The following is a 26,649-nucleotide window of genomic DNA, read 5'->3' as shown; positions in this document are numbered from 1 at the left end:
AGCTCCTTCACTAACGGGTTCAGACAGCATGTCAAGACCTGGTGTGGTTAGTAGACCACTAATCATTGTCTATGTCCTTATGTTTTATTGTGTTGATGTCGCAACTGCATTGTTTTATTATGCTTTTATATGTTTTGACACTGGTAAGTTAACTTGCATATCCATTTGTATGGAGGTATAATATATAAATATTCGAAATAAATAAACAATTAAATCTACTGGCAGAGAGGACTCTATCCTGCTGCTTTAACTGAAGCCATTCCCAGCCAGCAGATCTACTTCTGAGAAAAGCGGAGCAAACATTGAATGGGACATCACTGGGCAGAGCAGTTTCCTCTTTAACGAGGAACTTACTTTTCCCCAACTGAACCCACATGTGGAGAACCACTGACTCCTCCTGCGATGTGGTGCGAAATGCACCAATTTTTCCGGGGAGGGATGGGGTGGGGGGAGAGAGATAGTGTGGATACTATTTAAAATACTATTAAAAAACAAAACTCACCTAGAATAGCTGAAATAACTTATGCTGCTGTCCTAAATACACTTAATTGGGGAGATAATATTGAATCCAGTGGGACTTATTTCTGAGTAAACATGCTTAGGGTCATACTGCATGGCTGCTGCTTAAGATAAAGACAGGCGTCCACTTGAGTCACACATGTTTAAGAAGATGGAATCATTCATTCACTACATTTCCATACCACCGAATTGCCGAAGTGAAAACATCACGAATAAGGTAATGGCAAGAATCTAAAAAGACAAGCCCAGTGGGACTTCTATTTTTCTTTGGACAGCAGATCCCTAGACCATATTGCAAACTGCTTTTGGAAGCCTCCCCAGGCTCAAAAGCAGTTTGCTATGCGGAATGGGGATAACTCTTTGTTTTCATATGACAATGACATCTATCACGACCAGCAATACTGCAGCCATGCCTTTAAAAAATAATGTAGAATGTGGCTCCAAGACTACCCAAACATTCCTTCTTGAGAAGGCAGGCAGGAGTACAACAATAATGTCCTATTTTATATGGTTTGCTTCCAAACATGCTCTTGTACATGGTTAATAAGCCACCCTGTGGAAAATGTCCTAGGTTCAGACAACACAGTAACCCATGGTTCAACAACCTACAGTTCAACAACCCACACTCATCACTGAGTGTGAGTTAGCATGTTGTGTGAAGAGCTCCAGTGTCCAGCGATAATCCATGGGGAGAGCATTCCAAGGATGGGGCACCACAAGAGAGAAGGCCCTTTCATGCATCATCACCTGCCTCGCTTCAGATTGTGGAAGGGCCTCCACTGAATATCTTAACATCTGAGCAGGTTCATGTAGGCAGAGGCAATCCTTCAGATACCCTGGTCCCAGGCCGTTTAGGGCTTTACAGTTTAAGGCTTTTAAAAGGTCATGACAAGCACACTAGATTTCCCAGATCACTGCCTTGATGGCTTTTTAGGAAATAAGGCAGTATATAAATAATAATAGCAACAACAACAAGAACAATAATAAATATATATAAATAATAATAACAAGAACAATAATAAATATATATAAATAATAACAATAACAATAATAAATATATATAAATAACAACAACAACTATAATAAAAATATATAAATAATAATAACAATAACAATAATAATAATAATAAATGTCAATAAGAAATGAATATTATCTTCACAAGATGCAATCCCAGGTATTTTCCCCAATGTAGAGAAGTATGTTTTGTCTTGGCATATGTGAGGCTTGTTCCACTACAAATATCCCCAAGTCCATTCTCAGTTATTGTGGAAAGGGCAGCATCCCCCACGGCAAAGGTATGTAACTATATGATAATGATAGCATAGAGGCAGCACACTTCTGAAAGAATGCAATGATTCATAGGTAATTGAGGGGAAAAGATACTGAACATTAATTGTGAATGTCAAACCTCCTCTTAGCCAAGCCTTCACATTTAAAATAACCCTCCAGTTCACATGTTTCAGTGCAGATCTAATGCTGTAAGAGAGTAATCCTATGGCACCTAGACAGCATCTGAGGGAACATAGGATTCTTTGGTTTCTGGGATCCATAAGATCATGCCCTAAATCTTTTAACCGTAGCTATGTTTGAGAGATCAGGAGTGGGCCATGGAATTGGGAGCAGGCTGCAAGCTCGCATGCTCCCTCCCCTGTAACATGATTTCCCCCACTTTCTTTCCTTCTTTCCTATAACCAGAGTTTAATGTTACGCTTGCAGCACTAATCCTGTTCAGGTTTCCCCCCTTAACAAGTGTTTAAAAATCCACTTCAAACCCTGATTAAAAAGGGAAGCAGTCTAAGAGACTGGCAATGCTACATCTTCACTGGGCCAGACTGCGTTATAGTAACAGTTCACAAGCACACACAGTTGTGGGAAAGAGGCTAAAATGTATTCTTACAGTGCAATCCTATGGTTGAGAGATCAGGAGTGGGTCTACTCAGAAGTTATCCTCATTGTGTTCAATGGGACTTATTTATTTCTATACCGCCCCGTAGCCGAAGCTCTCTGGGTGGTTCACAAAAACTGATCCCAGGCACATGGGAACAGGAGCCATAATATATTTGTAAGAAAACAGACTTCCATTATGAAGAAAAGAAACCAAGGAAAGCAAACCCAGCACCTTCGGGGACTGCAACTGAACCTCCTAAGCAGTTTTCTGCTCATATATAACAATGTGCTAGTTGAATGTCAAACACTGTATTTACAAAAGTTATTTGACACAATTCTTCAGAAGAAACATCTCTTAAAGGAAAACGGAAAAGGAGACACAGAAAAGATTCTTTATATTGCTCATGACAATAGGAAAGGCACAGAGCACAAACCTGTTCCCTACGTGCAAGGAAAGCAAAACGCAGAGGGACTCCGCTCAAATCTAATATAATCTTCCCATGCCATAGCACACTGCTGCTGTGCTAGGCATGGTGTGATTTACTTCAACCGTAAGTCTTCAACCATTGTGCCTCATCTCGGAGCACCGAAGGGCCTACTCTTTCCCCAGCCCCGGTGAGCACAGATTACTCTGGAATAGTGTCATGGAGGGCTGGCCAAGTATAACTAGATCCTAATTGGTTGAATACTAAATTAGCATTTCTTCAACACAACAGATCCCAATTAAAAAAAAAATAGTAGCCATATTAAACTAAAAAAGAACAACACTTACATGTCTTGGGTCTTTAGGATCCAGAGAATCTATAAAACCCTGCACGTCTTCTAACTCCTTCTTTTTTTTGGCCATTTCTTGCCTTTGTCTTTCCATCTGTTTCTCTAGTTCTAGAGCTTCCTCTCGTAGCTGACTTAGGAGAAGTATCTTGTTGCTTAGCTGTTGCCTGAGACAATCCTTTTCCACTTCTGACATCTATATTTGAATATGCACAAAAAATACCTAACTAAGTTGATGGACAGAGATAGAGAATTCAGAACCTTCAAAACATATGGGCTTGGCTTTAAAATACGGTTTACTATTTTGTAAACAAGCAATACAAAATCATATCATCCTCCTGATGAAGTGGACAAGGTGCTTTCATCTGTAAGGCCAACCACCTGCTTACTTGATCCTTGCCCATCTTGGCTCATTATGAGCTGCAGAGAGAGACTGGGTGAGGGGATCAAGGCGGTGGTGAACGCCTCCTTTGAGGAGGGAGTGATGCCATCAGCCCTCAAGGAGGCAGTGATAAGACCGCTCTTAAAGAAGCCCTCCTTGGATCCTCAAGTTCTGAACAACTTTCGCCCAGTCTCAAATCTGCCATTTTTGGGCAAGGTGATTGAGCGGGTGGTGGCGGTGCAGTTGAAGGCACACTTGGAAGAAACTGATTATCTAGACCCATTTCAGTCGGGCTTCAGGCCTGGGCATGGGACAGAAACGGCCTTGGTCGCCTTGGTGGATGATATGAGGAGGGCTCTGGATAGGGGTGAATGCTTCTTCCTTGTTCTCCTCGACCTCTCAGCGGCTTTTGATACCGTTGACCACGGTATCCTCCTGGACCGCCTGGAGGGGTTGGGCATTGGAAACACTGTATTGCGGTGGTTCCAGTCCTTCCTCTCTGGCAGGTACCAGAGGGTAGCACCGGAAGAGGAGGTTTCGGACCCGTGGCCACTTACTTGTGGGGTGCCACAGGGTTCCATCCTCTCCCCGATGCTATTTAACATCTATGTGAAGCCACTGGGGGCTATCATCAGGAGGTTTGGGGTGCAGTGTCATCAATATGCGGATGACACTCAGCTCTACCTCTCATTCAAATCTTCACCAAGGTTGGCCGTAGAATCCCTGTCCAAATGTCTGGAGACGGTGAGTGGCTGGATGGGGAGGAATAAGCTGAAGCTCAACCCTGACAAGACCGAGGTACTTTTGGTGGGAGACAAGAGGAGGCTGGGGGATGGTGACCTGGTGTTGAATGGGGTACAGCTACCCTTGAAAGACCAGGTCTGCAGCCTGGGGGTCATTTTGGACTCCCAGCTGTCCATGGAGGCTCAGGTGTCAGCTGTGAGCCGGACAGCGCTGTATCAACTCCATCTGATACGGCGGCTGCGCCCCTACCTTCCCGACCATCTGCTCCCATCGGTAGTACATGCCCTGGTCTCCTCTCGTTTAGACTACTGTAATGCGCTCTACGTGGGGTTACCCTTGAAGACGGTTCGGAAACTGCAGCTGGTACAGAACGCGGCGGCTCGCCTGATTAAAGGCAGCCGCCGGCGAGATCACATCACTCCAGTGCTGAAGGAGTTGCACTGGTTACCAGTTGTTTTCCGGGCCAAATTCAAGGTGTTGGTTTTGACCTTTAAAACCCTATATGGTTCCGGCCCAGCCTATCTTAAGGAGCGCCTCCAGCAACACCAGACAGGCCGCTTAACAAGATCAGCCTCGGATGGCCTTCTCTCTGTCCCATCAGCCAGGACAGCTAGACTGGTGGGAACGAGGGAGAGGGCCTTCTCTGTGGTGGCCCCCACTCTGTGGAACTCCCTCCCTAGGGAACTCCGTCATGCCCCCTCTTTAATGAGCTTCCGTCGTGCATTAAAAACGTGGTTGTTCAGGCAGGCATTTGGGGTGGGTTAGGGTATTTTTTTAAAAAAAAATTTTATGGTAAAATTTTATTGTTTTAAATTGTTTATGGTGGGTTGTACATCGCCCAGAGTGGCTGGGTGACCAGTCAGATGGGCGATAAATAAATAAATAAATAAATAAATAAATAAATATCAGGGAACAGCTCCATCCTAGAACCCATAGGCCAATTTGTTGATTATTTCTAAAAACCTTTCATTTTCAAGATGCAGTCATGTGTGGGATTCGATCCTTTTTCTAAAACAAATACAATGTCTAGAAATGACACGAGTAGACATCCTAGTAACTATAGATGTCAAATCCTGTCCACCAGTATACCACAGATATGTGCATTAGACATCATCTTCTATTACAAAGACATGAGACATTGCTCATACCCATTTTTGGGTTTCCCTTGCCACAGTATCCCTACAAAAGAATTATTTTCCTTTCAACAAAAGAAATTCTGGCAAACAAAGGGAGTGGCAATGGTGTGCCCCATGGCCCCTGAAGTAGTCAATCTTTACAGAGAGGACTTTGAACAACAAAGCATCTACTCTAACAATCCCTTTGGTTCGCATTTGTTAATGTGGTTGAGATACATTGATGACGTCTTTTTGGTATGGAGAGATTCACAAGAGTCTTTACAACATTTTTTTCAGTGGATCAGTTGCACAGACCCTATTGAAACCACATCCAATACATACCAAATTACTTTTTTGGACATTGTAGCCAAAAAGGAAAATGCAGGTATTCTAACTTCAAAATAGAAGAAACCAACTGACAGAAATAATTTTCTCAGATATGGAAGTCAGCATCCTGCTCATCTGAGGAACAACCTTCCTCATACTCAGTTCTTGAGGTCCAAACGTAATTGTTCTAAACGTAAGGATTACCAGAGAGAATCTTTGGTCCAACGTCTCTGCAACAGAAGGTTTTTGTGTAGAGGTGCGAGCCAGGTTCAAGGCCAACAACCGAGCCTGTCAATCATTGTTTTCACCTTGTGAAAATACTTCAAACAACAGAGTTACCTGTGTACTACCCTATCATTCCATCACCAAGAAATTGCAAAACATTATTTGCTACTAATGGCATCTGGTACAGATCTTCCGGGTCTTTCATCTAATCCTTTAGTATCATTCAAAAGATTGCAGAGCCTCAAAGATTGGCTTGTACGCACAGACTTCACACCCAATAGAACCCCCATATCTCAACCATTGCTTCTTCAAGCTTCAAAACTGAAAGGACATCATCCATTTGGGCACTGTTCTATTGCAAATTTAGGAGGAAGACTATGCATTTCGTTCATCCGATCAATAAACAACACGTGCCTATTTCTTCTTTCATGAATTGCAACAGCTCAAAGGTAATCTACTCCATTCAGTGCCCCTGCCACAAATTATATATAGGTAAGATGACCAGATAAGGATAGAAGACCATAGAAGACCATCTGTTGAATTTACGCCATCAAAGAATGGATGCCCCTAGTAAGGCACTATGTTGAGAAGAAACACAACATCAGTGACATTGTATCTGGAGGTATAGAAAATGTGTGTAACGATGACAGGCTTTTTTTAAAAAAAAGAGAACTATATTGGATTCTGTCTACAAAGACTCTGTCTGCCGTGGGTCTTAATGAAGAATTAGGTTTTTCCAGGAAATATGTAACAGGATTTCTGAGGGACATAACCAAAAATCATGTATTATAATATACCTACTTTCACACATATGAAGAACTAGAAGATAGAGGGCCTGTAGATCTATTTTAGTGTGAAAACAGACACACAGATGAAAAATATCAATATATAAGTAATGCAAGATCAAGACTGCATGCTCCAACCAAAACTTCTTTTTGAAGGCACATAACACAGCAGGTAGACGTGGTTTAATTAAGTGGTTTGTATAAACGGTAGGAAGATCTTATTGTCCCTGCAGCCTGTTTGTAAAAGCTGGAAGGTTCTTTGGTTTATTTAAGTAAAAGAAGAACATCTTACCGTTGAAGGTAAATAATTTTATTAAGGTTTTCCCAATTAATCTTCTCTCTATATATAAAACTCAAAAACTGTGTGTGGGTTTGTGTGTTTGTGGCTGGCTGCAGGGCCGTCTGTAACGCAGGGAATAAGGGGGAGCTGCCCTGGGCCTAATCACACTGCAGGGGCCACTAAGCCTGTCATCTGGGCCCTACAGTTGCTGCCCCTTTTACTTCACATTCTCACTTGCCAGAGTGTATTGCAGGAGTCACTGGGTTACATTATTACTTTGTTTATACTTTCCCTTACTAACAAGTACACCCTCTCACTCATGGTACAGGCCAGGTTTCTGATTTCAGCTATGAGTCCTCCTCTTGGCCATCTTTCATACTACTGGTCTCTCTCCCATTCACTCTGACTTCCTTCACCTTGGATTGGCTGGCTGCCGTTTGTTCCCTCCCCGTTACTCATGGTTTCTTTTCTGACTGTGCAGAGCATTTAGTTTCTCTCCCCTGTTCCTGCAATATCCAGCAAGGGAGCCTCTGCTGAACATTTTAATAGTGGTATGAGATTCAGTGTGGATTATACTGTAGTACTGCTTACAGATTCAGTCTCTTGCATTTTTAGTAGTGTTTTTTATTCAATCTGCTCATTATAATTGTTGTGATTTTTAAATCAAGTCTGGTGGATTCAACTTTCCACCTTTCTTATGGGGCCTTTCCGAGAAGCATAAACCTACCTTAATGTGTTTCTAACAAATAGTGCCTATGACAAAATTACATCCCGGGCAACGCTGGGTATATCAGCTAGTATCAGTATAAAAGTACTACCAAAATTAGAATTCAGTTATTAAATAATTATGTGAGAGCTTTCACGGTTTTGATATGTGTAAAACATTAGAAACATAGTGTAGAAACCTAACGCGGTTTTGTGGTTTGTGTTAAAACAACCAAGAGCAAAGAGTTTGTAACGAGAATTCACCTGCAGATAAGTGTTTAAACTTCCCCCTATAATGAGTCGTAGATTTTAACATTTATAAGATATATTTGGATAATGCAGTATTTGTTTTTAGAATGTAATAGCTTAAATTGTCAATTCTGAGTGTTTCCTGTTGTTTCCTGTTACATTTCATCTCATATTTAGATTACTGCTCCTGAGGAAGGAGAGTAATTCTCCAAAACATGTTGAATTGTGATTCACAATAAAAAGAATACTTTCATCAGCACCAGGGACATCTTCCCCAATTTTTTTTTTTTACCTATTTTGTAAACAAAGTTGAATCACTCAAAGTCAGGTATGTGTGTACCAATGTTGACTTAGAAATCAATCCCAGTGCAACTAATGGGGCTTACTCCCAAATAAATGTGCATAGGCATGCAGCCTTCATTAGGTTTTTTTGGTCAGCTATTACAGGGGTGGGGAACCTGTGGTCCTCCAGCAGATGTTGTTGATCTCCTATCTGTCCCAGCCAGCATGGACACTGGGTCAGAAATGACGGGAGTTGCACTCCAATAACATCTAGAAGGCCACAGGTTTCCACCCCACCCCCAGCCTATTACCACATAACAGTGAGCAATGTTATCAGCTATAAAAATGGAAGATGAAAAACTAAACCCTGCTTATTTTTACTTCATGCCATATGATGGTCAAGTGTTGTAATAAGGTCTACTTTAATGTTTTGCCCCAAAGCACCTCCCCATGAGCATTGTTGAAATGGTTGAAATTTGGCAATTATGTACAGAAAAATAAAAAAGCAACGTGATGCCTATGTCCTTTCAAATGTTTTACTTTATTGCCATGTTGTTGTTGGCTTATACATACCTTTTTCTGAGCTGCCACCTCTTGGACTTGTTTAAGCTCCTCTGTTGCTTTTAAAACTTGTTGCTCTGCATTTGCTACTTCACTGAGCAATTCAGTCAATTTTTCTTGGGCTGGGAAAATGAGAAAAAGATATAAAAACGTATGCATTGAAACTATTAAAATGCAGATGGGCAGACGCTGCAGTTATGAAGGGCATGTTTCGAGGGGTAGAAAGCACTGGTCACAATCCAGAGACATGAGCAAGAAGGTATGTGGATGCCAATGGGGATGAGGTTGCATTAAAGTGAATGAGCTTTGAAGCTGCTTTCATCTGTGCTCTACTGAAATCTACTGTAATGAATAAAAGTGTGAGTTAGGAAGTCACCTATTCAAATGTCCCTTCAGCCACAATCTCACTAAATTCAGATCTGCATCAGTGCAAAATTTAGCTAGCAGTTTGGATGTTCAGCATAAATCAAGATCAGCAGACAGAAGACACTCCCACCACACACACACGGCTAGGTTTCCTACTGTTCACTTTGAGAGTGGGAGAAGGAAAGGTTGGTGGTACCTCCTTTAATCTTTATCTCTTTTTCTTCTAGCTGTACATCCAGCGATTGAAGAAGATTCAGCTTAAGCTGCTGAATATTTTGTTGTTCCTCCTGTTCCAGGCTTCCTACTTGCATCTTCTGAGCCTTACTGTGGATGTAACCTTCCATGGCATACATGTTCCTTTTGTATCTAGCTTTCCCAATGTAAGGACTTTCACCCGGCACATCATCAAGGTCAACATCCTGCAATTGGACATACAGTATAAATCTAGTCACATCTGAAAGTCATTTATAAAGCCAGTCATATGAATCAAGGTGGTGTGGTTGATTACTTTAATTCTGCATGTATTTTGACAAATTTCTCTTTTGAGTCTACTGATGCAATTATTATTGTTACTTAGATTTGTATACCACCCAACTGCCAAAGCCCTCGGGGTGGTTTACTATCATAAAGCCAAATAACAAAATTACCATAAATAAATAAAAATAATACAAGTGTCAAAATAATAATTAAACATTAAAAATATTTAAACATTTGCAACCAAACACACAAATGCTATTCTCAAGTATCTTTCTACAAATCCTTGCTCTTTTTGAAACCCATCTCCTATCCCCAAACCCCTTGTACATTTGTGGATTAATCAAATTATTTTATGTTCATGAATCAGTGTGCGCTTTACAAGGTCCTTATGGGAAGCCCCAATCAGCTAATCTAGAAAGGGGCTAAACTGTGATAGTATAAAGGCCTTATCTTCATGAGGCATGAAACGAGTCACACTTGCATTGATTGACTAATAAATGTCTTGCTTTTAGAATGGGAAACAGTGGGTGTAATCCACACCAAATGCTCTGTAGAGATGCTGCTGGAATTAGTTATAGCTGTGAAAAGCATACTCTTACATGCAGCTCTCATGTATTTCAGTGGGGTCTGTGTAGGAGGCAGCTTTCTTGGTAGGTTACTCCTATGAACTTCACTGTCTCAGTACCTTTATCCAGAGCCATCCCCCACTGACTTCAAATAATGGCATTTTGGAGGAGGTTCAGTTCTGCATGTGAAAAACCCCTCTGAAAGGAAAAACGACCGGACTATTGCCCAAAGGAAGGTTTTCAATCAAACCACGCTGGGCTTCCCACTGTTTTGATTCCAGAAGAATACATTTTCCAATTAAATACAACCTTCGGGCCTGTTTCTCTTCTTGTGTTTTCCTCACACAAAATGTGATCTGGAATTACAACTCCTCATTAATGCGATGAGCACTTTCTCAAGTGGCATCTACAGCAGAGGTGGGCAACCAAAGGCCTCTAGGCAGCCCTCGGAGGCTGCCTGCGCAGCCTGCCAGGGATGACCGCTGCTGCCTCCGTCCCTTCCAAATTCTCCCCTGCACAACGTGCTCCACAACCATCGGGCATGAGGACAGGGAGGGGTGACTCTCCACAATGCCCTCTTCCTCACAGCTATCAGGCTCCTGAAAGCCCACCATCAACAGCGTAACTGAGGAGAAATTTAAGGAACAAACCCAGCAGAGACCTACAAGAGTGCTCACAGTGGGGCGTGTAACATCCACCACCCAGAGCTCCGCTTTTCTCCCAACTGTGGTGCTACAGAGAGTGGATATAGTCACTGCAGCTGTACTGAGCCTCAGAAGTCGAGTGTAACTGCGGGATGGTCCATGCCTCCCCTCCAAACTTGAGAGGAGCTCTGGGGCTTATTTTGGTGCTGCGCTTCAGAGATGTGTGGAGTATCTCAGAAGCAAAGTACCAGTTGAAGGAATGATCCCTGGCACTCCCCCCATCTATACACTTGGAGCTGATGAGAGGAACGCAAACCACATACTGAGTTCCAGAGGTTCAGCACAAGGTCATTGACAAGACTGCATTGGTTGTCTATATGCTTCTAAGTGCTGGTTTTGACCTATAAAGCCTTACACAGCTCAGGACCACAGTACCTGACGGAATGCCTCTCCTGGCATGAACTGACCTGTACACTACACTCTGCACCTAAGGCCTTCCTCTGGGAGCCTCCTCTGAGAAAGGCTCGGAGGGTGGTGACCCCACCCATTTATGGAATAATCTCCCTGATGAGGCCCGCCTGGCGCCAACATTGTTATCTTTTCGGCACCAAGTTAAAATTGCCCTCTTCTCAGGCATTTGGTAGCATACAATGAGTCTCTTTGTCTCTGGCTAATTGTTTTAAATTATTTTAGATATCTGTTGTTGCTGTTTGTACTATTTGTTCTTTGTCGTTATGTGAATGGTTTTAATAGTTTTTAATTTTTGTGAACCACCCAGAGAGCTTCAGCTACAGGGCAGTATAGAAATATAATAAATGAAAAGAAATGAAGATCCCACCGTTTGGGGAAGAGGGAATTAAAAGGATCCAGGCACCCACAAATTTGACTACCAAAGCTAGTCAAAGGTCTGGACCCATGAAATTCAGAATACCATTTACAAAGAATTACCTCTGCTGGATAATAACCTAATGGCTCAAACTTGGCATCGATCTTATAGAAAGCCAGTTCTTGTTCCAACTCATATTGTTTCTGGCAGGCTCTGGTTAATTCCACTGTCTTCTGCTTCAGCTAGTACAAAATTCATTTAAAAATTAGTAAGTTTCATAAACAAAATATAGATTTAAGTAATATGTCAGTCTGATAGGTCACTGTATGATATGTTCATGAATTACACAATGACACAAAGATCCAGTTCGCACAGTTAAATGACCCACGGTTTGTTAACTGTGGATTCTTTGGGAGCGAGCAAGTGTACTGGCTCCCACCCACTCAATTCCTGGGTTGTTCTCTGTGACATCCAAACCCAGAACTCTATGATGCTGAAGCAGAAACATCCTATGGGTTAAAACCATGTTTTTTGTCCCTCAACAACCCAGAGTTCCAGGTTCGGATGTCCCACAGAACAACCCCAAAACAGGGCATCCTGGGTTGTTTAGAAAAGCAGAAGGGGGCAAGGGATTAGGAGCTCACACACTCCCAAACAACCCACGGTTAAGAAACTGAATGGGATCAAAGTCATCATATAGGAAAAATAGAAGGGTTTTCCTCAAGACAGACTTAAGCAACAAATGCATTTGCTTTAAATTTTATGTTTTTTACACTTACAAGTGCAATCCTAACCCCCAGAACAGCTGGTTAGGATGTTACAGAGGTCTCTCTCCACTGGCAGGGGAAGCAACCTGAGGCCCCAGTTATATCCACAGAAAGCTCTGAGGGCATAAAGCAAACACCGGCTATGTTCCTGTTGGCAGCTGCCAATGGAAGGTCCTGAAACAGGGCGTTCTAGTGGCAGGGCAAGTTTGGATCCACTGGATCCAAAGCCCCTCCATTTCTCAATGACACCCCAGAATTTGGCCCCAACCTATACCAGGCTCAGGATGGCATAGGTATTTTCCTTCCCGCCGAAAATTATTGGGGGGGGGGCAAGTGGGGAGGAAGGACAAAAATCTGCTGGAAGAAAAGCTGGTGAAAAACCACATCTCCCATTTCCCACCCTGCTGATTTGTGTTCTGGCAAAGCAGTAGATCTCCCTATTGGGCCAGGTTAGGATTGCTCTGTTAGTTTAAACAACACTGAGAAAGACACACACAGGCCATGATACAGCAACCAAATACCAAAGTGTACTTGAGCAGAGTGATGTGAAGGCCCAGAAACCCCGCCAGGAAAAACTGGGAAAACCCCCAGGCTTTTCCTGTTCCCCACCACAAGGACCCCCCCCCCCCCCACTGAACAGCTTTGGATTATGAAATATTTTCTTTTAGAATTTAAGATGAGATGTTTATAGTTACCCAGGTTTTACTCCCCCAAATGATTTCTAAAAACTACGTAATAAGATGACTTATGTAGAAAGATTAGAGATGTAAAATTCTGAAAATAATGAAGCCATGGGGAAAAACAGCTTTTTAATCCTTTGTAAGATTCCCAACATAGTTATTTCTTCCATTCCTGATCTGGAATGTATCTGATATGAAGTATCATTTACTGACAGATATTTAGGGATGCTCCAAGTCATGCTCAGTTTCCCTGCATGTGAACAGAGTCACCATATCATAAAATGGAAGAAAATGAGCATCTTTGACAGTCTGGGTTTTGTTCTATGGAGTCCTGCATTGTTCTGGTTAGAGGCTGTAGCAGTCAATTAATGTAGCCCCAAGGTAAAACCCACATGTGGGGAAAAAACCCCACCGTAGGTTATCCCGCCACTGTCACCAGATGTTGCAGAATAGCATGTGGGTTATCCCACCTAGGTTTCTTTTTTAAATTAACTTTGAGGCATGGGTCTATGGAACTCATTGCCACTGTTTTTAATAAAGTTCTCAATTAGATCTCACAACTAGGGAATCCTGCCTCAGATATTTTTTTAACTGCTGCCACTAGTATAAACCCGTCCTATATAAAGACACTCAGTAGCCTGGTTCCTATGGCGTGGGCATGGGATTGACACTACCAGTAGAGACAACCTTTCAAAATGAACAAAAAATAAGATGTTCATCAATGGAAATTATTTACAAAAAGTGAGTAAAATGTCAGTCTTCAAATAACAGGTTGAGGTTGCTTAAAGGTTCTTAAATTAAATATAGTTTCTTACCATTCCTAAGCAGAGTCCTTCCCAGCTAAATAAAATCTCAATAGCTTTTCCTTCAGATATCCCTAAGCTCCACCCCACAAACAGGAATAGGCTTAAGAATTTCCCTAAACTTCCTTACAAATAGGAACAGATGCTATACACTATACTTCTTCTGCCTCCAGTTCTTCCTGTTTCTTCTGGCTTCTAGGGTGGATTCTGATGTTTCAGGGACTACTGGCTGAAGCTCCCTCTAGTCAGACATAAAATAGGAACCTAAAGTTTGTTATATATAATTTGGTTTGCTCATAAAATTATCATGTTTGGTATATTAAATTTTAAAACATAGTTTATTCAGACAATAATTACAAATTTACTGAATTTACTTGTTAATGTTTTTTTTTAAATATAGTGGTATTTTATGAGTAAGCCAAGTTATATATAATATCACTTTCAGAACATAAAGTCTGTTTTATGTTCCTAGAACAGCCTCCTCCAACCCGGTGCCCTCCAGAAGTTTTGACCAGCAATCTTGACCATTGGTCATGCTGCCTGAGGCTAATGGGAGCTGAAGTCCAAAATATCCGGAGAGCACCAGCTTGGGGAAGGCTGTCCTGAGGCAACAATGTGACTTTAGGTTTGTAAAGAGCACTAAAAAAAAAAAAAGGATTGCTTATTTCTCAATTTCCACCAAATTTCCATTTTCCCCCGAAACCACCCAGAAAAAAACAGTTCTTTCCCATGGCTTCAAAATTCCTGGAGATTTTACTTCTCTACACTTGAGGCTCTTGTATTTGTCAGCTTTGGAATGGGTTTGTACGCTTTGCTTTCCATTGCTGACAAAAGCTGAATACAAGGTTTTCTGCATCACAGCTATTTACTACTTCACACAAACAAATCACATGAAGGTACCTAAAAAGTATGTATCATACACTAGGCTGATAATAAACATGCATACTCAAACACAAAAATCTAGCTGGTTACTCAGTTCACTACTGTGTTTCAATATTTACCAGTGTGAGAAGCTTTAAAAATAGGCTTCTGTTTCCACACCATTGCCCTAGTTTCATTACTTTCATATTTTCCTGAACTAGATAGAAAGAGGTTTTATTCCTTTGGGGTAAAATATTTTTGCTTTTATAAAGAGCTAACTGAACATAACACAAACCAAAATGTTGTCTTGCCTATCTTTGCATGCCAACTGTGTTGAGACGATGGCCTGCTGCAGATGTAACACTTGACCATGCTGAGCACAAACCATAGTTTGTTGCCTAGGTCTGGTTGAGATCTTAAATGTGCACAGTGGAACTACGGTTCATCTTGCTGAGTTGTCCTGCCCCAGAGTTCACGTATACCCCAGAGACATTGCCGAGACCTGCTTGTTACTTTGCAACCAGAGTAGTGAGGAAGCTGCTGCAGGATGCAATCCTATGCAGGTTTAGAGAGAAAAAAGTCCTACAACTCACAGCATTCCCCAGCCAGCTGGGGAATGCTGGGAGTTGTAGGACTTTTTTTCTGTCTAAACTGCATAGGATTGCACCCTTAACCTTGGTTTGCTCAAGTGTGCGAATAGAATGCTTAACCATGATTAATGCAAACCATGGTTTCACATACAGGTCTGCAACCAGTCCTTAACCTTGGAAAACAAACTATGATTGCATATGGCCCACACAAATCTGTGAACTATAAATAAACTGATTAAAGTATAAGGAGTTCTAGTTTGCAACTACCCTATTATTTTTAAGTTGTTAGCAAATAATTGTGTGCTCTCTCTCTCTTTTTTGATAGCTTTTCTTGTTGGATACCTGAAGAAGAACATGCAGCAAGGTTCCAAGAGGTAGCAGAAGAGAAAACTAAAAGGAGGAAAAGAGAGAGAAGGGTAGAAACAGGAAAGACTGGAATAAAGAAAAGAATTAGATTTCTAAATCAAAGTCTCTAACCCCATGCACGATTTCTAATTTAGAAATATACATGAAGGTTTTAAGCAAACAATTATAAAACAATTGCAGTTTTAACTTTGAGATAATCTGAAACAGGACCATGCAAGGAAATCCTAAGGGTAGCAGTAAAAAAAATGTAGTCAAGCTGTACACATAGAGACTACCTTTAGTGAGGAATAAAGGCTCAGCACTAAGGAAACTGGGGTCAAACCAAGATACCGGCTAAAGGAAAAGAGAGGCAAGCAAAATTTATCATTCAGAAGGACAAGAGTATGCAGTGCTGAAAAATAAAGGATGCTGAAATATGGTAGTGAAAAATGTGCCCAATATTTCTAATTCCCCCGAGTGGTCATAATCACATACACCTCGTTGAAACTAGTTTTCATTAAGCCCAGCCCTGAGGAATCTTAATTAAAAGGTTAAGCTAAGTCCTAAGCATTTTTGTAGCCATGACAAGTAAGGATTTAATCAAGCAAAAAACTAGTTTCAGAAACTGTGGATTTTATATCCAGAAATGAAAAGTTAGGGTTATGTTTAACAACACTTAGAACATTACAAGTAAACCACAGAAGAAGAGTTTCTTAACCCCTAAATCAGCCTTCTCCAACCTCCAAATGTGTTGGGCTGCAACTCCCATAATTCCCAGGCAGCATGGCCATTGGCTATGCTGCCTGGGAATTATGGGAGTTGGTCCAACACATCTGGGGGACTCCAGGTTGGAGAACACTGCCCTAAACAATAAACATTTAAATCCAGCTATCTGAAGGCAAAAAAAGTGTATTGGAACTAGGGATGTCAGAGAATTCCGCCACGGATCTCGGAGAGGCCGAATGCCAGTGCATTCGGCCCCCCGAAATCGGTGGCGGAATGGCCTGCCCCCCCCCCAGACGAGACTTACCTGGGGCGGATCTTCCGGGCGGCCGCCGCCACCACCATTTCCAGTTAAAAAAAAAAAAAGACGCAATAGGCTACGTAAATGTTTACGTAGCCTATCATGTCTGACTTTTTTTTAAAAAAACAACCGTGCATACGCAAATGGCGGCGGCTACGGCCGCCGCCATTTGCGTTCCTTATTTTGGCACGTCTTAGTCTACGTCAAGATTTACGTAGACTAAGACGGCGAAAATAAGGGGAACGCAAATAGCGTAGTTATGATATTTGCATTCCCCTTATTTTCGCTGTCTTAGTCTACGTAGACTAAGACATGCCAAAATAAGGAACGCAAATGCGGCGGCCGTGGCCACCGCCATTTGCGTAAGCGCGTTGTTTTTTTGTTTTGTTTTTTTAAGTCAGATGTGATAGGCTACGTAAATGTTTAAAATGCCTATCACGGCTGACTGCAGGGACGCAAACGGCGGCGGCTACAGCCACTGCCATTTGCGTCCCTGCTAGCCAGCGGCCAGATGGCCGGCTGCTGGCGGAGCCGGCCGGCAGCTCCGCACATTCCCTGTGGAGCGGAGCTGGCCGGCGAGGATTCCGAGGGGGAGGCGCAGAGCGCCTCCCCCCCCGGTGAGGATTCCGGGGGGAGGGACGGAACGCCTCCCCCCCACCATCAACATAATCCACAAACAGGTAAGTGACTTTCGTACATCCCTAGCTGGAACAGCTAGAAAATATTTAGATTTCTAAAACACACACACACACACACACACACACACACATATATATATATATATATATATATATATATATATTATGGTGGCTATTTTCCAATAAACCAAAGAGGAAGTCTACTAAAGAGATGATTCAGTGGCTATATACACTGATGTAGTCTCATTGCAGTCATCCCATTACAGTCAATTTTACTACAACTGTGTAAATGTTAAGCAAGAGTCATCCCCAAAGCAAATTAAATATGGATCTCTGTCATTTAATGTCAACACAGTTTCCATGGATTTAATGAGAGAGAGAGAGAGAGAGAGAGAGAGAGAGAACGCGAGCACACACACAGCGATATTTATGCTGGAATTTTAAAAACCAAGACTGCATTACCAATTCATTTTTTGTCTCCAGCTCACTCTCTAGGTCTTTATAGCTTTGTTTCTGTTGCAAGTGTTTTTGTTTTAATGATTTGTTTAGGTCATCTTGTTGCTGAAGCTTTTCAAGAAGATCAGATTGTTTGTTTTTAAGGTCCTCTGTCTCCTTCATCATTTTCTCCAAGTCCTTTTCTAGATTTTCTATCTCTTCTGGAAAACAAGGCAAACCAGCACATTACACACATTTGTTGGTATCTTCACTTACTGTCAGCAGAAAAGCAAATAAATGATACTAATGGGCTTCGCAGACTGAAAGTTTCTGTCCCCTGTATCCACGGTCAAAGTGGGGGCAAAAGACACACTGGACATGGCAACTCCTTTGCAGAAGCCCGACACATGCACACAGCTGGAAATCTTTCACACTAAGGCTGCAATCCTATACACGCCTACCTGCGAGTAAGTCCCACTGAACGCAAGATCTTATCTTTTACATAAGATTGCATGCTAATTGTTTGAACCTGCAGTTACCAAAATTACCTAAATTAAACCTTTCAAGGGCCTCTTCCCTGTCACAGTTTGTCACTGGTTGTCCCTCAAGATCTTGCAATGATCTCAAATGGAAAATGGTGTAGAGACGATAATGAGGCAGATTTGCGACAGGATTGTCGGCCAGGAACAGAGAAGTGAAATCTTTAAGAGGTTTCAGTTTGGCTACTTCATGGAGCTGAAAGGGGAAAAAAGTACAGGAATTACACATTCCTTGAAGCACAAATAACACTCCTTCCTCTGCTAACAGGCACATCACCAAACTTTCTATTAAATGATATATTAAATGGATCCTTTGTGTTAACACTGTGTTAAAATTGAACCCAGGTGGGTGTAACCATTAAGATAATGTGGCAGTTATGGCATAAGACATTAACTAAATTCCTCGAGTCAGAAACTATCAAATGGTTCTCAATGAAAAAGGATTTGCAGGAATATCACACAAAGACAAACTGAGCTAAATTTTTAGTTTTCATTTTTGTATTGAAACTTGAGTTTTCAGCAAGGTGGAATCTTTTGTTAAAGAGCTACATAAGATACAGAAAAATAAAAAAATCAGTCCCAGACGCAGACATTGCTCAGTGTGTGCTGTACAAAAGCCCCCTAAAGCTGTTTTTCTAAAAGCTCTAGAAAGCTGTGTTGGTCCTAAGCCAAGTTAAAAAACATTCAAGGAAGTGCATCCAAAATTAAAGTATTCTTGCACATGAGCAAACAAAATTAATTGTTTTGAATTAAGACTACCTCAAATCGACATGAGTCATGGTTTGACTGTTTGCACACAAGGGCTCAGTGGTTTACAAGAATTTTACCTTCAAGAATCCTTTTCCACACCACATTGTCTGCTGTGGAACCCCAGTGCTTTGCAGAGGAGTCTGTGGCAAGTTCTAGGACACACACTCAGCTCATACAGGAAACTAGCTAGGCCTAGTGAGCTTTATTGCTGCTCCATCTGAACTTAGAATAACCTTATCTAGAACACACCCATTCACCTGCCCTGTGGTGTGAGAGTGGTAGTGGCAGGCAAACTGACTTTCAGAGACACTTAACTACCATCACTGATCTTCTCACTGAAGAACCCCTTGATAAGCTCCTGGAGAACCCCAGACTTCCTAGAAAAAGGTTAGAAGGCTATTGTCTTTGCCTATGCCAATACAATTCTAATCTGCATATAGTGGAAATCTCTGGAGCAAAACACGTACACTTTAGGGAAGATCTGCCAGGAACTACATGGGTATGTCCTTTGTTATCTAATCCTCTTGGTTTCTCAAACCCATATAGGAAGGGCCATAGCTCAGTGGTAGAGTACATGATCTGCATGCAGAAAGCTCCAGGTTCAATTCCAGCATCTCCAGGGAGGGCTAGAAAAGAATCCTGAAAAGCCATTACCATCTAGCCCAGTACTGGCAACATTGGGCTAGATGGACCAATGGTCCAATTCAGTATAAGGCAGCTTCTTAAGTTCCTATATATCACTACATAGGGAATGTACCATTCTTCATATTCTCTTCTTGTGAAGTCATATATTTCTGTGGCTAGTCATCACATGACCCTGAAAGCCACTTCCTTTAGAAATAACAATAATACATAATTAAAGCTAGCTAACTGGCCAATATTGTTATCCATCTTCCAAAGAGACACACTGGTTTTCAAATGCCAGAAAGTATTATCCTACGGCGAGGGCTTAAACTAAAAAGTAAACAGACAATTAAAATCCACAACAGAACAAGTGTTTTTGGCAAGCACAGTCGTAGGCTGAAAACACTTACTGTTGATATTTTGTTTTTTCTCAAATTCAGGATACGCAGGGACCTGAGTTTTTTCCCCAACCACATAGGAATGTGCTCAATCTCATTCCCAGCAAGATTTAATTTCTGCAAATTGTGTAGGTGTTCAATGCCTTCTATTTTACTGCGAACAGAAAAAGATATTAAAAATAGACATAAGATGAGCACGTTGTAATCCTAGGTTTCAGCTGAGACACAGAGGAATGGTCAATATAACATTTTGCCATTACTTCAAGCCATAAATCTGGAAGATCAGGAACAAGCCACATGCTCACTTACTCAAAACTTAGCTTTATAAGGTTTAGCCACAAACACTGGAAAGCTGTCAAGACACCTACTATTTCTTCCTAATAGAAAATCTTACTCAAATTCATATTTCTAAACATCCGACTAAACCAGAGGATTTCTATGCAAAAATGGTTTCCCTTTATGGTGAGAAGTCTGACTCCATGCAATCACATGTTGAAGTATGCTCTCTTTCGGTCTACAAACACAAAACCAGACACAAACCCAAGAAATTGCATACAATTCTAGAGGAATTAAATTTACAGGAAGTTTGTGAAAGAACAACATCCAGATACACTGAATGTCTTTGCATGCTGTTCTTTCATGTACCTCCTACAAACCGAATTCCTCCAAAATTGTATGCAACTTCTTGGTTTTGTGTATTACTGTTTTCAATTTGTTGTTCTAGCATAAGTAAAATAGAATGAAAACATAGTGGGAGGTGGGGGCAGACAGCCAGAAAGATACTATGGCAATGAACCCAATTTCTGAAGGTGGAAAAATGTTGCAATATTATCAAGGACTTGAAGGAGCAAACAAAACTGCATTAAAATGTGGCTGGGCATAGTTTTGACTAACTCTACAGAAAGGCTCTAGTTTATTTCCCAACAATTTTAATTAATATATTTTGCGGGGGGGGGGGGATCCACTCATGGCCTCCCTCACTTTTTAGGAGGGTTTACTAGGCCTGCATGCTTATGACTTGTTTTTTTGTTTTGTTTTTTAAACTCTTGGGTTGCTCAAATCTATATTTCATCACAGAAGAGCTCACTTCACCAAGTGGGGATGTTACATTCATGTACTGTGTAAAAATACTATGGGCAGCCTGATCCAAAAAGATAGTTAAATGGAAGTACAACGATCCTGTACATACTTTCCTGGAAGTAAGTCCCACTGATCTCAGTGGTACTTTCTTCTGAGTTGACATGCATAGGATTGCATTGTAAATCATCCTAAATCCAGGCACTTAGCTGCATAGCCATGTTCTACACTCTGATGCATGAACTAGTATTTCACTTGTGAAGTGCTCAGAGGATAACATTACCCATTCGTTTTTACCTCTATTATCTGCTCATTTAATTTTTATACAGCTACCTACAAAGTAGTAGCCAAATTTACAGAACAAACGCCAAATTTACAGAGCCAGCCTTAGCAACAGCATATCCAAGATGTACATGGTGGTTTCTCCTTCTACCATCATACTTTAATCTCCTGCTACTGTAACATCGAATTAAATAATGGAAGCTGCTTTGTCTGGCAAAAAAGGAACGAGCACCATCGAAACTGCACAAAAAGCTACACATTCCTATTCATAGCCTGCATGATTTTCAGTTCTCTTTTTGACAGAAGCTGTTCCCTTTTCACCACTCACAACCAACATTTTGTAATAATGAATTCTCCAAGGCACCATATACTATGACACAGAAACTTTCACAATTACTTCCTTCATAGTTCTTTGCTGCTACTTAATTTTTGTTGTTTACCTTATTTTGTTGTATGACAGATTGAGGTCACATAACTTCAGAAGTTTGTCCAATTTTTCGACCTTCTCAATCAAATTGTGACTGAGATTGAGAACCTCTAGTTTATCACACTTCTCTAGATTTTCTATGTACTGAAAATAGAAACAAGACATTAAACCACTAGATTAGCCTTTATAATAAAACAGCAGCCTCCTGTTTTTAAGAATCATGCTGACTGGAACAATATATTATGCTATCAAATGGGATCACTAGTAGATTGTAATTGGGCCAGTTTATTTTGAAACAGACAAAAATAACAACTTAAAGAAAGCTATTTCTCAAAAGAAGGATTTAAAGGCAGCCATTTGGAACATCTGAAAAACTTCGTTAAGAGACAGCTTTTCAAGAGACCAAATTCAGAGATATACACCAGTTAAAAAGCGATATCCAGGTTTGATACTGTATTTCGATTTTAAGTGGCAATGAAAGATCTCATTAATAAGTTTTGTGGTGACCCATTGTTTTAAGCAAATAAACTACGCTGGTTTTAGCCATATCTCTGATTTTCTTCAACAGGACAACATGTAGTTTGTCCTTCAACAGTATCTGTCTAGTTACCAATGCAATGGCCTCCTGAGACTGGAACCCAGCCAAATGAACTACCTGGGACTCTCTTTGCTCAGCCCTCAGACATTTTCAAACACAGAGGGAAAGAAGGATGGGCAACATCAGCCCCTGTGGTTTGCAATCAGTATGAATGCTCTGCATTAGCCGCTTGGTAAAAATGCTGGGAGCCTGGTGTTCTGCTGCCCTTGCTGAGTCAACACAGTAATACTTTCCGTCAGATAAAGTCACTGACTTCGGGACCTCTATGCTAGAGAGAGATCCTTCTGGTCTGGATATTTTGCCCTGCCAAATCGCCCCTAGAACAGTTCATGGGAACAGCGAGTACCACCAACTCATAGTCTGGACAATCAAATCCTGGCTTAATTAAAGTTGGCTTCTGAATCTGGCTTGCTGGTTTGCACATAACAAGAAGCTATGGCCAACTGTGGCTTCCTGGTTTCTTCGCTCACTCAGAAGGAGGCGTGAAGCAGGAGCAAAGGGGCCATGATTGTCCAAACGTGGCTAGAGTATAAAAAGCAGTTCTGTATCTCTATGGCTAGCTTTTGGTTTCTAATTTTTGTCTGAAATACCAGATAGCTGATATGGACTATATCCATGGCTCTTGTAAATAAAGTGAAATGGACAGTACTAGGTGTACATGCAACAATGCTTTTGTTCTAGGTTAACATATATTTATGACAAGTATATACCTTAAATTTCTTTCCTCCATCTTTAGCAAGGGAAAGATTCAGAGCACTTATGCGTGCCACGTTTTCCTGCTTGGACAACTTCTTGATAAGAGGTTCTGTTATGTATCTGATACCTGGACTGATGCAATTGCTACCTGAAATCAACAATAAGATGTTTGATGTAGTGAGCAACAATGGAAATGTGTAACAAGGAAAACCTGGAACAAGGAAATGTCATAAATGACAAAATCTAATTGCTTCAGAAATTGTTTTTACCATATCCATGACAATATGTCATCCTCATGACAAACCAAACTTATTGGCTACTTGTCTCTCTCTTACCTAGCCAATAGTTTAGGGTACCACTGCTTCCACTATGGACACCTAGGGTTATTAGGAATCAAACTAAACCCCCATTGCTCCCTTTGCCTTCCATTCTTATGTTCTTTTATGATAGGGGTGGGCAACTTGTGGCCTTCCAACTGTATTGGCCTATAACTCCCATGATCCCTCACCATTGGCTATGCTGGGTAGGGCTGATGGGGAGTTGTTGGCCAAAATATCTAGAGGGCCACAAGTTGCCCGTTTTACAAGGCCAATTTACAGTGGTCATACATTCCAAAAAAAGATTCTACTTCTTCCATTTTCCCTCACTTCCCTGTATGCCTGGAACATCTCTTCTTCCAAAATCCTCTTCAGAAACCACCTTTCCATAAAACCCTTTAGGTCTCATCTTCAACTAAAACGCAAGCCTACGTACACGTAACAACATAATCTCCCATTTGTCACGTTACCTTTTCTTCTCCCTCCTTCCCTGTTTTCTCCCCACTGTTGAAACTGAGATTGTAAACTTCACAGGGCAGGGAGCTACCTTTGTTTGCTATGCTACTTGATAAAATACATATGCATGAAAGGATCTGTATTGCTATTATTGATAAAAAATTTAAATATTTAAAAATTAAATATGTTTACCTATAACATTCACAGTATATCTGAATTTGTATTAAAGCCAAATAGACTAAAATGTCATAAGCAGGCATAAACAGCCATGCCCAAGAAGACTTTTGATTTAATAAATTAAATTTCAAGATGTCTTTCTTTTCCTGAACGGAAATTAAATTTCCTGTTGTAAATATATAACAGGAAAATATAATATATAACAGGAAATTGAATTTTAGTTCAGGAAAATACACATTGAAATTTAATGAATTAATGCTTTTAACTAACTAGTGCCATATTTAGTTTTTGGCTTTGTAATTTATTAAGTACAGATTTTTGCTGGTTCTAATTTTGTACCTGGATTTGAAGTCAACACACATTTCCCTTTAAGTTTCACATCTGTGCATCACCTGCTGTTATGCCTCACACTTAATGTTACAAGTGCGTGATCATTTAAAAAGTGTGTGTTAAGCTTGGAGTACAAATAATGTAGATAATGTAGAGACAGAGATGGTTCTTATGCATCACAGGGTACTTTAAATGAGCAACTGAGGTCGAAATCTACTACACACTTACTTGGGAATAACTTGCATTGAATACCTAAGGGCTTGCTTCCAATTAAACATGTATAGGATTGTGATGCAAGTGTTATTAGCTGGGGATGAATTCTGAACTACAGTATTCTAACTTTTGGGATGGGGAAAAAATTATAACAATTTTTGGGAAAATTCCTACTTTTGTGTACACTGAAAATAAAACTTTGCAGTTCCCTATTTTATTGCCACAGCGGCTTGGAGGAGAAAATAAAATTGGGCTGAATTGCCCCTAACCAATCCTCTAATGCACAATCCTATGCCCACCTCTCTGGGAAGTAAGCCCCAGTGAACTCAATGAGACTTACTTCAGAGTAGACGTGAATAAGATTGCATCATAAGTTTTTAAGACAACCTGCAAATTTTAAAGGTAACCATAATGCATTCCATGGTGTTTGTAAGGATTACTGAAATATATGTCTATATCATCCACCCCTACACAAATGCAGTCATGGGCATGCAGACAGTTTGCCTCTGTTCTTCTCTAATCCACTTTGTTGCTCTACACACTCCATCGCACTGACCACTACCCTGAAAGGAAGGCCAGCATGCTTCCATTTGAGCTCAGAGCTCTGGCAAGAAATTTATGTGAGCTTGCAGCAAATTTCTTGCCAGAACCCCAATGGGGAAAAGGAATTGCACCAGTCTCCCATATTGGGTGATGGCCAATGTGTGTGCGCGCGCGCATGTGTGTGAATGCTCCTAAATACATGGGGGAGGACTCCCACTGGGTCCTATGGTGATCCCTCCCAGCAGACTCAGTTGCACTTGCCTGAGAACTGATTGTGCCTTTAGTATTTACATAGTGCTCAAAGCTTATATTAAATTACTTTAAGGGATGCCTTCCTTGGTACCTATGTCAATTTCATTTTGGCACCAGAAAATAGCCCAGGCTCTAAAAATAGCTATTCAGTTGTTTTGTTTACTGTGTTTTTAACTGCTCTTTTTCTGCTGTGTCATTATTGTATGGAAGTTTATGTTGATATTATTGTTCTTTATATTTACGTTTTATGAGCTGCCCTGGAAACATTATTGTGCTGAAGGATTATTCCAAATAGAAAACGAACAAAAAATGCTGATTTAAAAACCGTATTGTAGACTCAACAAAAATAATAGCCAGGCAGATCCCTAATGTCCTAAATTTGAGTAATACATTAAAATTGCAATATTTAAAATGCCTTGTGATAGATTATTTATTACAATACCTTGTCCAACTGGAGATGCAAAGGGAAGTCCAGCATCACTTTCTTCAGCTGCATCTCCTTGATACTTTCGTCCTGTTGTTAGATAAGTAGCTTGAGTTCCTTGTCTGCTAAGCGGAGATGGTGACCTGCTGCTTGAACTAACAGTAGACATTGGACTCTGAGTGCGAGATGGAGACATCTGCCTCTTTCTAGGTGATGCTCTTTGTGGCCGGCTTTTCCTCATTGCACAAAATGCTGCATGTTATAAGAAAAGCTGCAAGCACAGAGACACAAGTTCTTCTTCAAAAGTCTTTTCAAGTGCATAAATATTATTATATCAACCTAAAGAACCTGATTCCTGGTTTTGTTAAACAATTTTTTAAATGAGCTTTCATTCAAAGCCCCATACAATCTTTTATAATTAAGGGAAGGAAACACTCTAGTGCACACATCACCCAGTACAATTTGCCTAGCCAGTAAGGACTAACTCTAGTTTCACACCTTCCATCTTTGCTTACTTACCACATATCTCCTTGGTGTGCTACCAGGAAGATGTGGTTTCCCCCAGTGCAGAGAAACTTTAGTATATATTAGCAGTTTTTTTTCAGAGTCTCACAGTAAGAGAATTAGCCCAAGAGACAAACTACCATAGCAACTTTTCCTGATGATGGATGCAGTCATGGAATCAGATCAG

General features: G+C 40.9%; 1 protein-coding gene across 6 annotated transcripts in view; it reads right to left on the bottom strand.

The window, feature by feature from the left end:
- CNTRL (centriolin) overlaps positions 1–26,649 on the bottom strand; it is a 78,467-nt gene that overhangs the window by 47,642 nt on the left and 4,176 nt on the right. For 5 of the 6 annotated variants that reach the window (XM_084821298.1, XM_084821297.1, XM_084821296.1 and 2 more), the window contains exons 2-11: positions 25,977–26,229; positions 23,261–23,394; positions 21,966–22,096; positions 20,179–20,320; positions 18,404–18,590; positions 17,883–18,076; positions 11,835–11,954; positions 9,396–9,618; positions 8,846–8,955; positions 3,180–3,374 (exon numbers count right to left, since the gene is read on the bottom strand). In XM_084821298.1, coding sequence (XP_084677424.1) covers positions 3,180–3,374; positions 8,846–8,955; positions 9,396–9,618; positions 11,835–11,954; positions 17,883–18,076; positions 18,404–18,590; positions 20,179–20,320; positions 21,966–22,096; positions 23,261–23,394; positions 25,977–26,199 — 1,659 coding nt within the window. In that variant the 5' untranslated portion in view covers positions 26,200–26,229. The remainder of the gene's footprint in view (positions 1–3,179; positions 3,375–8,845; positions 8,956–9,395; positions 9,619–11,834; positions 11,955–17,882; positions 18,077–18,403; positions 18,591–20,178; positions 20,321–21,965; positions 22,097–23,260; positions 23,395–25,976; positions 26,230–26,649) is intronic. The other variant, XM_084821302.1, reaches the window with a different exon arrangement.

The sequence above is a fragment of the Heloderma suspectum genome, chromosome 14 (genome assembly GCF_057233095.1).
Source record: "Heloderma suspectum isolate Gila_16-S chromosome 14, 16-S_ref, whole genome shotgun sequence".
Classification (NCBI taxonomy): domain Eukaryota; kingdom Metazoa; phylum Chordata; class Lepidosauria; order Squamata; family Helodermatidae; genus Heloderma; species Heloderma suspectum.
This window is presented reverse-complemented; position numbering and strand designations above follow the sequence as displayed.